The sequence below is a fragment of the Mustela erminea genome, chromosome 3 (genome assembly GCF_009829155.1).
Source record: "Mustela erminea isolate mMusErm1 chromosome 3, mMusErm1.Pri, whole genome shotgun sequence".
Classification (NCBI taxonomy): domain Eukaryota; kingdom Metazoa; phylum Chordata; class Mammalia; order Carnivora; family Mustelidae; genus Mustela; species Mustela erminea.
Genome location: NC_045616.1, coordinates 65,069,097 through 65,082,566, shown reverse-complemented (window position 1 = coordinate 65,082,566; position 13,470 = coordinate 65,069,097). Strand labels below are relative to the sequence as shown.

At 40.3% G+C, this 13,470-nt stretch overlaps 1 protein-coding gene across 7 annotated transcripts in view; it reads left to right on the top strand.

Annotated features, from left to right (window-relative positions):
- ARHGEF28 (Rho guanine nucleotide exchange factor 28) overlaps nt 1-13,470 on the top strand; it is a 317,873-nt gene that overhangs the window by 128,526 nt on the left and 175,877 nt on the right. For all 7 annotated transcript variants that reach the window (XR_004283955.1, XM_032335977.1, XM_032335978.1 and 4 more), the window contains 2 exons: nt 9,024-9,171; nt 12,432-12,725. Coding sequence is in view for 6 of the 7 variants with exons in the window: in XM_032335977.1 (XP_032191868.1) it covers nt 9,024-9,171; nt 12,432-12,725 (442 nt within the window). In the remaining variant the exon portion in view is untranslated. The remainder of the gene's footprint in view (nt 1-9,023; nt 9,172-12,431; nt 12,726-13,470) is intronic.

Below are 13,470 nucleotides of genomic sequence, written 5' to 3'. Positions count from 1 at the left end.
GCCTACTTGTTTTTCTTGAGGAATTGGAGTAATTTACTGACCTCTGTCACGACTTTTTTTTCCCCCCTCATTTGAGCTTTGATACAGAAACAAAGGCTATTTCAGTTTTGTAGTGGTGAATCATCCCATCCAGTGTGAAAGTCATGTAGAATTTTGGATTTGTGTGTTTATGTATAACTGAGTTTATAGCAGAGATATGAAAATGGGTGGCTTTTTAATATTAACATATATATTTAATTTATGGCAATTGCTCCTTTTGGTGAATAATTGTGTTTCTTATGTAATTCAGATCTTTTATATCCTTTGTCACTTTTTTGGTCTGCTTCTACCATTAGCTACTAAGAGAGGCATGTTAAAGTCTAACTTGTGGTTATGGATTGGTCTAGCTCTTTGGCTTGTTACTTTTTCAAATTTTTTTAATGTTTTGAGGCTATGTTATTAGGTGCATACAGATTTAATATGACGATAATCTCTGTTTCAACTATGATGCAACGTTCCTCTTTCTTTATTAATATGTCTTCCTTTGAAATCTGTTTTTTCAGGGACATCTGGGTGGCTCAGTCATTTAAGCATCTATCTGCCTTTGGCTCAGGTCATGATCCCAGAGTCCTGGGATTGGAGCCCCACATTGGGCTCCTTGCTCAGCTGGGAGCCTGCTTCTCCCTCTGACTTCCACCCCCCCCCGCCCCCCGGTTGTGTGCTGTCTCATCTCTCTGACAAATAAATAAATAAAATCTTTAAAAATATATACTTTTTCACTTTTAAGCTTTTTGTGTTTTTCTTCTTTCATTTTGGAATTAAAAAACTCTGTACTGTGTTGGTATTGTATGTGGGTCAATTCATTAACACTTAAGATAACTGCTGGTGTATTTGGATTTATATCCTATAATTGTCTGTCTGACATACGTTTTATGTTTTTGTTTCTCTTGTTTTTGTGATTAATAAAATATTTTCTAATAGGGTTTTTCTTCTGTAACTTGTTATACATTATTCCATTGTTACCCTCAACTTAAAACATATGTATTTGACATAAACATAATAAGCTATTATGTTTAATATTTTCCCTAAACTCCTAGACACTTAAATCACATTTGCCTTTTACATTATTATTTTTTTTTAAGATTTTTTTATTTTATTTATTTGACAGAGAGACATCACAAGTAGGCAGAGAGGCAGGCAGAGAGAGAGAGAGAGAGGAGGAAGCAGGCTCCCTGCTGAGCAGAGAGCCCGATGCGGGACTCGGACCCAGGACCCTGAGATCATGACCTGAGCCGAAGGTAGCGGCTTAACCCACTGAGCCACCTAGGCGCCCTGCCTTTTACATTATTTTTGTCAGACATTTTAGTTCTACAAGTGTTTTAAACTCCATGACATAGTTCCTATTTTGTACATTAGATATTAATTATATTTACTCTACTGTTATGTATCTCCTCTTGGGTGTCTATGTTGGAGATCATTTTATTTCTGCTTGAATAATTCCCTTTAGTTTTTCTTTTAGTGTTGGCCTGCTGGCAGTGAAATCCCTCAGTATTCATCTGAAGCATTTTAATTTTATTGTCCTTTTTAAGGATTTATTTATTTATTTATTTTGAGAGAGGGAGAAGGGTGGGGAAGGAGCAGAGGGAGAGGGAGAAAGACAATCTCAAGCAGACTCCCCTCTACGTGTGAAGCCTGATGCAGGACTCTATGTTACAGCCCTGAGATCATGACCTGAACTGAAATCAAGAGTCAGACACTTAACTGACTGAGCCACCTGGGTGGCCCAAGGATATATTTGATAGGTATGGGGTTTTAGGACCTCTGTTATTTTATATCATCACTTTAAAGATAATATTCTGTTGTCCTCTGACTGAAATAACTTCTCTGAGTGGTTCTCCCCTTTCTGGAATTTTAATGCATTTGTTCTTTTTCCCAGTTCTCTGAAACCTTTAAGAATATGACTTTTTTAAATTTTTCTGTCTTGATTTTCTAGTTGCTACCAGCAAGAATGTTGGACTTCTGTGGTCTGTTTTATCTTGTCTTGAAATGGAAACCATTCCTACTTGAAAGGGTCTTTGTGGAAATAAGTGTTGCATTGTCTCCCGTGGGTTTAAAGAAATGCTTAAACACAGTAATTTGGAATAAAAGACTTAATGCCCAGAGCGCTTTGTTTGAATTGTGCTTGAAGAATGTAAAGAGGATGACCTAACTTGCAGGTTGGGGTAGAAATCAAGACACTCACTATTGTCCATCTGGCTCTGGGACCTTGAGCTAATTAATACTAACTGGTTCCTGTACTTTTATTTACTTACCAATAAAATGGAGAAATACACTTCTAAAAATTCTCAAGAATCTCACAACACTTAACATGCTGCTCTGCAGGGAAGGTTCTGTGTCGAATTACTATTTTTTGTTGTAAATAGAAGTTTCAGATGTTGAAAATAATCAAATTTGATAATTCACTTAGAGCATTTGTTTATATTAGCATAATTGTTTTCATGGAATGTATTAGTAAACTTGCAATACAATATTTAACCCCTCAGTTAACATGTCCCTTTAACATGCTTCTACCCTAAAAATCACCCCATATAAAGGCTGTGCAGAATATCTTGAAAAATAATAGCGCATGTCTTACTATCCCAAAAAGGTCACCGTTGCCCTTAAATAGCATTTATTATGTTCCCATTATTATTTTGGTTCTATAGAAGTTAGAGTTGAATGGCATAGGTATGAGAATACAATGAAACCCATAAACCTTTACTCAGAAAAATAGGCACATACACATACAAAGAGAGTTTTTGCTAACAATTTTAAATGGTGCCCAGATTTCCTGAAACCCATTTATGGATTCTTCCTGTGGCCCCAAATTAAGAAACACCACTATAAAAAGATGCATACTTTGTTCTCATTGTCATAATTTGAAACTACAGTATTTATTGCCTATTCGTGCCAAGTATTTTAGAAACTAGATGATTGGTTAGCAAATGGCATTGTTAGTAAACAGATATAATTATACGTAGATATATTGTCTATAGAGGGTGAGAGGGAAGACAGTAGGGAGAACATTAGCACAAGGATGTTCAGTGATTAGGATAATACAGGCATTAACCAAGTTACTCAAGGTATTTAGAGACCTCGTTTAAGGAAAAAATATTTAGAATGTGCACATCAGTGCTGACCATTTCCGTCTTAAATGCCTTCAGAAGAAGAGTAAAATAATTGGATGAAAGAAATAGTTTATTGGGGCAAAAAGATTGAATACCTTTTTTGGTTCTATGAGAAAAAATCCACAGATGTCACAGCATTTCAGCAGAAGGCTTGGTCTTTGACTGACAATTATTGATGAGTTTTACAAGCAGAATTTCTCAAAGAGGAGGCTTCTTGGTAAATTGGTTTCATTAACTTGTGTGTGTGTGTGTGTGTGTGCGCGCGCATCTGCGTGTGTGTGTGTGTTTATATTAAGTTGTATTCAGTATGGTTATAGTCCAGCTTTCCTCCTCAGTATTTGTTCCCAATTTCCATGTTACTGGCCTGCAGAGATTTTACAGGAGTATTTAAGTACTTTTATATGGCCAATAGAAGAATAACAGGTGGTACACCTTCACTGTTCAGAGAGGAAAGGGATGGACTGTGATGTTCATCTCAGCTGGTTCACCTGAGAAAGTGAAAATTTTGACCTGCTTAAGGCAAACATGAATGCAGATGTGAATAAAAAAGGGAAGACCAGAATTCTTGAAGTTGTAATTTGAACAGGCCACTAACAATGTTGGCGCTATTTAGCAGTAGTCTTTAGTAAAAGTGAGACATAAATTAAGGGGGGTGGGGGGAAGAAGTGAATGAAATCGATGAGGAACTGTTTGCTGTCCATAAATGAGGAAATAGGAATTTTAGCAAGGTTGTAATGAAAATGATACTCATGACCAGCACTGGTGGCCATGGAATTTGATAGAACATTATTGGAAAGCAGTTTGGCGATTTGTGACAAACTTTCACATTTTTGGACCCATTTCTGGAATTTTATTCCTTAATAGTAAAACATAAAATAATGCACAAGAAAAAGTTTCTTGTAGTATCATTTATAATTGTAAGCTAGAAACACTCTTCAAGTACAACAATACAGGGGTAACAGAGGAGAATATAGAACATCTCATTTGATGGAATGCAATTTAAAAGGGTGCCAAAAAACAAAGTGGGAAAGTACTTTTCCTGGAAGAGATAGGAACACCATATGTGTACTTGTGCTGTGAGGTTAGCTCTGTAAGAATTAGCTGTGTCTTGCACGAAGACTGGAAGGCAATAAAGGAATGAAAACAAGTTGGTACATCGGAGTGGTGTCATTTCGATTTCTTTTATCCCTATCATTTTGTTTAATACCAAGAAATTTTTAAAAAATTTTTTTACTGAGAAATTTTAGACAGTCTTCTAACTTAATGTGCTTATGAATTTTTGTGTTCAATATTGCATTGGAAATTGAGATATGTGATATGAGGCCTGTTTTGCCCCTAATAGCTAATAGATAGCTGTTGTCCCAAAAAACAATTTGCTGAGCCGATTATTCTTTCCCCACTGGCTTGAAATGTCACCTTTATTACATAACTTCCATGTGTCTGCTTTTCAGCTCCATACTCAGTGGTCTGCCGTGCCCAGGTCGCACTGTTTAAATTATTATGGTTTTATTGCAAGGTATGCTTTGTGGTAGGGCAAATTCTGACCTCACTCTGCACCGCTCAAGCGCTATCTTTCTCTAGACTGTTTCCACTCTTGTGAATCTGTTCTTCCAGATGCACTTTAAAATAGCCTTCTTTCATTTGAAGATTAAGTTTGTGTTTTGGCTAGATAACATTAAAGGTTTAGATTAATTTGGGGAAATAATTTTGCCCATTATGCCTCTTACTATATCTGGAATTTTCAGCAAAATTAGTGGTTTTTAAAAATTTTTTTTTAATTTAAACTCAGTTAATTACCATATAATGTATTATTAGTTTCAGAGGTAGAGTTCATTGATTCATTGGTTGCATAGAATACCCAGTACTCGTTATATCATGTGTCCTCCTTAATGCCCATCACCCAGTCACCCCATCCGCTCACCCACCACCACTCCAGCAACCCTCAGTTTGTTTCCTACAGTTAAGAGTCTCTAATGGATTGTCTTCCTTACTGGTTTCGTTTTGTTTCCATTTCCCTACGATTCTCTGTTTTGTTTCTTAAATTCCATATATGGGTCATATATGATAATTGTCTTTCTTTGATTGACTTAGTTCACTTAGCCTCATATTCTCTATTTCCATCCACGTCGTTGCAAATGGTAAGATTTCACTTATTTTTTTAAAAAGATTTCATTTATTTATTTGACAGACAGAGAGAGAGAGAGAGGGAGAGACAGTGACAGAGGGAACACAAGCAGGGGAATCGGAGGGGGAGAAGAAAGCTTCCTGCCGACAGGGAGCCCAGTGCAGGGCTGGATCCCAGGACCCAGAGATTATGACCTGAGCTGAAGGCAGACACTTAAAAACTGAGCCACCCAGGCATCCCCAAGATTTCTTTTTTTTTGATGGCGAGTAATACATAGTTGTGTGTGTGTATACATATATACACATGTATATATATGTATACATATATGTATATATACACACACATATATACATATGTACATATATGTATATATACATGTATATATATGTATACATATATGTATATATACACACATATATACATATGTACATAAATACATATATATATGTGTACACACACACACACACATACACATACACCCCACATCTTCTTTATCCATTCATCTGTCGAAGGACATCTGGGCTCTTTCCAGAGTTTGGCTATTGTGGACATTGCTGCTATGATTATTGGGATGCACTTGCCCCTTCCAATCACTACATTTGTATCTTTTTTTTTTTTTTTTTTTTTTTTTTTAAAGATTTCATTTATTTATTTGACAGAGAGAGATCACAAGTAGGCAGAGAGGCAGGCAGCGAGAGAGAGGAGGAAACAGGCTCCCTGATGAGCAGAGAGCCCGATGCGGGACTCGATCCCAGGACCCTGAGATCATGACCTGAGCCGAAGGCAGCGGCTTAACCCACTGAGCCACCCAGGCGCCCACTACATTTGTATCTTGAGGGTAAATACCAAGTAGTGCAATTGAGGGTTTTAGGGTAGCTCTATTTCCAACTTTTTGAGGAACCTCCACACTATTTTCCAGAGTGGCTGTACAAGCTTACAAATAGACACCTGAAAAATGCTCACCATCACTTGGCATCAGGGAAATACAAATCAAAACCAAAGTTAGATACCAAAGTGAGATACCTCACACCAGTCAGAATGGCTAAAATGAACAAGTCAGGAAATAACAAATGTTGAGGATGAGGAGAGAGGGGAACCCTCTTACACTGCAGGTCGAATGTGTGTTTCTTTTAAATGTGGGATATAGTGAATTGACAGAAAGATGATGAGACGTGTTTAGTATTTCTCCATAGAAGCAGAGTGATTCTGACATTGATGGCAGTAAATTCACTTTGGAAAGATTATAGTTTTAATTGCCTAAAAGTGTGAAATTGATCCTAGGGGGGGGAATAGGTGCAAGCCCACTGGAATTCATCCTTGCCATTAATAAAGTTAGTGGCCCTTTAAGAAAAAGAGCAAGTTTTCAGTGGCCACAGTGTTTAGAAAGACCCCAGTCTGCTCCCCCAAGTTGTAACTTGTGGCTGGTTATTTATACTGTACTGGATTTGGGGAACATTTTCAGAAACCCATTTCTCCTGATGTGTGTAGCTTAGTCTGAATCTCCTTGGATCATTCACTTTCCGGAAAGAAAATGTTCATGTTCTTTCATATTCATATTTTCTTTTTCTGTCATCCTTTCCTGCTCACCCTCGATGAGTTTCTCTCTTAATTCCTGCATCACCCCCATCCCTCCTGCTCTCAGAATGCCTTCCGTGTCTTTCTGATCTCATTGCGATTATCAAGTAAGAGGACCCGTTTTATTGCTGACTAGTGTCCTTAGTGCTAAGACTGTGGGCATCTCACTTTAATGCATAGGTCTTATTTCTGACCTATTTTTGTTTATCTTCTTTTATCAGTGTAGTGTATGGTGTGGACTCAAAAGGAAGGCACACCTGAATTGTAAAACTGTTAATTTAGTGTTGCATTGTTTTTGAAAGTCTTAGAACTAAACTCCTTTATAAGTTGTGATCCTTGTTCACCCAACCAAAGAAAATAGGCATGTGATGGTTATTTTGATTAGATACAGATTAGATATTCTTCTGATGTGTGAAAAGCTTTGATCTGTTGATACAATTTGTTTTCTTTAAAAAAAAAAATGACAAGTCAGGTCAGATTCTGTTCGTGGACAATTAACAGTCCCTTTAGCCACCAGGAACATGAGGAACGCAGACTGTTCTTCCTTTTTTAGGAAATGGAATTTCATCTAAGTTTCCTCTCTGTCATGTCAGACATTTGTTACTGGGTTTTTTTTTTTTTTTTTGCTTTTCAGAGCCTCTTCCTGAACTTTTTTGGGAAGCTGTCATATGGTGGATTATTCTTGGCATGCTGTTTTCTATTGATTACATTCGTGTATGTTTGCATGCGCTCACATGCAGAGAAAGGACAATCCAAAACTGTGTTAGCTAGTGGTTTTTTAAACCACAATTTATATTTATACTACTTCATAATTTAAGATAATGCTTTGTGTGTGCTAGATTTCAAACTGCTAGGAAAACATTGCCTTTTTATTTTTAAAGTTTGGATGAACTATCCATGTGATTATTGGAGAAAGGAGTTCTGCAGTGATTTTTTTTTTTTCTGATACTGATTGGCCTACTTCTTGATATCCTACAGAATATAGTGCTGATAATAGCCATCAAAGGCAAACAGATGGTAAGGAGACTGTGTAGAATTTCCTTTGTTTCCTTTTCTCCCCTATCACAGGGGGAGGAACTTGCCAAGAGAGGGTTTGTTTTTGTTGGACAAGCACACAAAAGCCCAGATGCTTCTCAGCCGTGGGCCAAGCTCTGGACGCCTTCCAAAGTGGGCGACCCTTTCCACCTCCTAGTTTCCATTTCCCTGCCACTCCCACAGGCTGGGTGGAATGTACCATCTCCCTGGAGGACTCTGGTTATATTGCTTTTTTGTTTTTGAGTGGAGGGAGTATCCTGAATCCTTTGAGTCTTCCAGCGTCTCAAGATGGTCTGGCAGGCCTGTCTACCGGTGCTTCTCAGAACCTTGGTTGTAGCAATGTAGGTCTAGCCCTTCCACACAGCCTCTGGATGATAATGTCCGTTCAAGCCCTCACCTGCTACGTGCTTCCTTGACATACCTTCTTTCCTTGACATACCTCACGTTCCTCTGTGACCCAGGGGCAGCTTCTCTCCTTGGAACTGGGGCACTTAGCAGGGTATGTGCCCACTAGAAGCTCTCAAGAGAGAGTGTGAGGCCATGCTGGATGCAAAAGAGGAGTTGGAATTCTTTCAGAGAAGACAAATAGCAACTGGAAATGGCACAGCAAGGGTGGGAGCGTGTGGAGCTGTATTGGGCACAGTGTGTGAATAGTTCAAGTTCTTACAACCTGCTGGGATCCAGTACAGGGTAAGGTGATGACTAAAAATTATTGTTTTGAAACTTGGTACTGTGGAGTATGTCAGGTACAGAAAAAAAAAAAAAAAAGGAATCCGTGATGTTCATCAGGTAGGAATTCAAATGAAATATAAGACAACAAAGTTCAGTCCCATTTATATAGCTAGTAAACTTAAAAACTTTCTTCCCTGTGCTCTGGAATTCTTCAGCCTTCAGAACAGAACAAACCAGCTCTCACACCATACTCTCAAATGTCAGAAAGCATCTCTCTGTCATTGCAAGTGATTGCTGTTGGGAAGGAGGATTTGTGATATTTGAGTGTCAACCACATGATCTCAGTGTCACAAATAACATTGTTTTGGATCCTCGCCCTTCTTATTTATTTATTTATTTAGAGCCAGGACAAGAAGGTGTGATGATGCCTCAACTTACTCATTTTTTTCTTTTCTTTTTTCTTTTCTTAGGGGCAGAAGACCGTCTATGCAAATTTTGGCAAAAATGTGTATCTTCCTAAAGATGCCGAGTTTTACTTTATTTACAGTGGATCTCATCAGAGACACATCGTGATTGCTGAACGCGCTGAGGATAATGTTCTCCAGTCTAGCATTCCAGGTGAGGTGTAGTCTTTACTCTGCAGATCTGTCTGGAAGCATCTGTCCTCCAGGGACCTAGATTGGGAAGAGGACCAGGAGGAGAAAATAAACAGTTCTGCAAAGTGAGATGGGTGTGTGTGAGAGTGGCGGGGCGGGTGGGGGGGCTGCGGTGGCGCACGGGGCTAGGAGGCGGGGAAGGGACAGAGCCCATGAGGACACTGACACTTGGGTCATCTTATTTATGAGCCTCTTTTGGCTGTGTCTGCCTTGCTGAGACTGGGCAGGCCCATCCTACTGATGGCACCCAACTTAGAAAGTTGGCTATGCTTTGAGTGTAGTCCAATGGAGGAGTCTCTCTGTCTTGGTATCACCTCCACTTGTCCCAGGGCCTATGGCCAGGGATGGCTCAGGCAGAACTGAGACGTTGGCAACAGGTTGTCATTCTCCCTCCCTCCTTCCCCTGTGGTCAGTCTGGCAGCCCCGGTGTCCACCGCTCTCCTGCTTGCTCCTTTTGGTGGCTGGGTTCTTTCCTTGGGCTTCTGTGTATCCAGACTCTTCCTTAATAGATCTCAGGCTCCAGAACTTTCTCTTCTCACCACCAAAATGTTCAGGTTCAGAAACTTGTCATTCTCTTATATTCTTTTTCAGTTACCATGGTGACAGACGACTCATTAATATTTCATGCCAATGTTTGTTAAGAGCTAATAGTTGTCAGCATCAGTTGCGTATTTTCACTGGGCTGTGGGTTATCTGTCAGAGACATGAAGCTGTAGTCCAGAGGCGTAATGAAGATATTATTACCTACAGGAAGGGAGGGTTTTGTTGTTCTGGTTTATTGATGGGTTAGTTTTCCTTAACTAGGGGTCTTTGAGGTCCTCTAAATTGCAGCATGTAGGGAACCTTCAGTATTTTGAAGGGTGGGATTGGCCTCATTTTTAGAGGGAAGATGTTTTTAAGTGCTTCTGCAGTATAGGCGCATAGTAAACATGCAAACAACACAAACATAAAGTTGCAGGGATGTACAAAGGCTTGTCAGCCCTGCCTGGGCTTGCACATCAGATCAACCTGTTGCCCCATTTCTGAGACCAGGAGCATGTTTTTAAACATGCTGCTGTAATTGATGTAATGCTTTCTATACAAGTTAACACATTTTACAGATTCAGTTGGGCATGATTAAAGTTCACCTTTCCTTATTTTTTTTTTTAAGATTGTATTTATTTATTTGACAGAGAGAGTGTGCACAAGTAGACGGAGCAGCAGGCAGAGGGAGAGGGAGAAGCAGGCTTCTCACTGAGCAGAGACCCCAATATGGGACTCGACCCTAGTACCCTGGGATCATGACCAGGGCAGATGCTTAACCAACTGAGCCACCCAGATGCCCCAAACTTTCCTTCTGTGAATACACAAGTAGCCAAGTAATAAATATTAACCAACCATTCTTTTGCTCTGCCTCTGGATGTTTGTGTATTTTCATTGGTAATCCAGGCATACATCAGGTGCATGGTTGCAGGTGAATTTACAGAATATAATGCAATCCATAAAGAGTGATGAGTATAATGTGCAATGAAAACCAAAGCATTGTATGTAATTTGGAAACCAAAATTTTTTTTTTTCTGAATTACATCTGTGTTCCAATTCAACTTTAAACAACTAGTTGAGAGCAATAGTGGAAAACCAGACCCAGGCCGTACGAAACAGATAGAAACTGAGTAATTTTCAACACTTCTCTATTCGGCCTAGTAACTACCATACTGACAAGAAAAAAAAAGTAGACCTCATTAATGGCACAGAGTCACTTCAGCTCTGTCTCTTCTGCCTCAGCCTTTTGGCTTTGGCCTTTATGTTTTTATTGCCTTTTGTTTCTCCCTCTTGGTTTTCTTTTACGAAGCCTCTTACGGAGGAAGAATGAAAACAATAACTGAAGTGCCAATCCCAGTATCAAAAGTTTTATCATTTTCTTTACTTGGATGTATGGGTGAGTCTCCTTCTAGTCCTTGTGTGTTAAAGAAGATCTGTTTGATGACATCATGGCCTACTGCAAAGTGAGGGTTCTCGCCTTTGATTTTAACAAAGGTGATTTTGTATAGATGGGTGACGGTCCTTGTTTCTGAACCTTATTAAATGTCTTTCTCCTGTTACAGCTTTCCCAGGGTAACCTTTCAGAAGAATGTAGAGTGGATTTCTGTAGTCTGTCCTGGAAGTGTATAGTCTGGGGATGGAGGGCTGAATTCTGTGCCTGGACCATTGGGTCATTTTGGAAGAGGTGGTGTGAGCGTGACGGTCGTTATCGCTTAGTGAGCTGGGATGCTCTTGTTCCTATGAAGGATCCTATTAGCCATTTGCTTGGGGGCCAGTGGTAGCTGAATGTTAACCCTTCTTCTGTCTGGCTGTGACTGTAGTAATCACAGCAGTTCGGTGGTACTGATTCCTGGGTATCCTGGCAAGTGCAGCATAAAATGTATCTGGCTAGTTGTTCACCCACCTTGGCCAAGTGAAAGAAGATTATAAAAGGGAAGGACAGGTGGCAGGATTAGATAACCAGCCACAACAGAATTCTTAACACCGCCACGACACAGAAGCCATTCTCAGAAGTGGTAGGAGTGGTGGCAATGAACAACATTGGTTAAGTATTTCTGTTGAGTTCTCTTCACCCACCCTTAATCACATTCAAGGGAGCTCTTTGGAGCTACTTTATGAAACTGTCATCTAAAACAATACATAAAAATACAAGACATAGGAGGAAGTGGCAGAGGATGAAAGGGCAAAGTACTCGAAGAGGATGAACTTGCCAAATAACAACATTTAGTGAAGATAGGAGAATAGACGCTCAGAACTCGTAAAAGTTACTTTTTTAAAAATCAGGAGTCATTGAAAGAAGATGGAATCTGCTTTAATTTGGCCCCACAAACAGGGCAGCATTTAAAGATAAACTTAGGGTGCCTGGGTGGCTCAGTAGTTTAAAGCCTCTGCCTTCGGTTCAGATCATGATCCCAGGGTCCTGGGATTGAGCCCCACATCAGGCTCTCTGCTCAGTAGGGAGCCTGCTTCCTCTCTGCCTGCCTCTCTGCCTACTTGTGATCTCTGTCAAATAAATAAATAAAATCTTAAAAAAAAAAAAAAAAAGATAACTGGCTGCATTCCTTTTCCCTTTTCTGCCTTGCTCTCCGGGAGCACGGGGTCTCTTTTCGCAGTGCAGTGAATCTGGTGACCCCTGACTTGGACATGGGGCGAGCATCTCCTGTAGGCTCTAGGTGAACTGTTTACTGTCTTGTTGTCCAGGCCATGGGCTTCAGGAGACGGTGACAGTGTCTGTGTGCCTCTGCTCAGAAGGTTATTCCCCAGTGACCATGGGCTCCGGCTCAGTGACTTATGTGGACACCATGGCTTGCCGGCTGGCTCGTTTGCTGGTCACCCAAGCTGATCGCCTCACAGCCGACAGTCATCAGACCTTGCTGACTCCATTTGCACTGACGGTGGGAGCCCTGCCTGCCCTGGACGAAGAGTTCGTGCTGGCTCTGACCCATCTGGAGTTGCCTCTTGAGTGGACGGTGTTGGGAATTTCTTCACTCGAAGGTGGGTCTTCACCAGAAAATTCATATCTTTCCTCGGTGTGAAGTTGAGAATGTGCTTTAGAACTTGTTGTCTGTCTCCATGGGTTGATGTTTGTGCGCATGTTTGTCCTGAGTCTTATTCTAATGGGACAATGTTGCCTGAGACCTGAGTCCCTCATCCCTGGGCTGGGTGACGCTATCTGGCTCTCTTCCGGGTGATGAAGAGATTTGCCTCAAGGAGGGAAGGACTGTTTCTTGGTGGCAAGCTCTTGAGCCAGCTGCTTTGGACTGCGGCTCTACTTCTGTTGGCCCTATTGGGCCATCAGGCAGCAGTCAGGAGTAACAGGCGGCCAGCTCTGTGGGAGCACTGCAAACAAATGTGGCATGCGGGAAATAAAACTGGTATGTTGACATCTTTAAAATGCCAGTGTCACTGAGAGCATTCGAACATTTGTATTAACTTCAGGAGAAAACTCTGGGTGGCCCCTGTTTTTTAGGAGACTGAATAGACTTACCATCAATCACGTGGAATTTGTGTGTGAACAAAGAGGGATGTTTTGTGGAAGTCCACACAAGCCTCGAGGGCAAACTGTTCAACAGATACTTCTTTGGTTGATTACAAATCACAAGATTTTATCAGAAATTGATGGTATTTTGTATTTTATTGAACGCATGTAATTTTGCTGTCTTTCTCTATTTTTGTGTGACTAGTTATTGGATAATGCTGTTTTTAAGAATTTCTACTTCCTGATTACAGATTGGCTTAA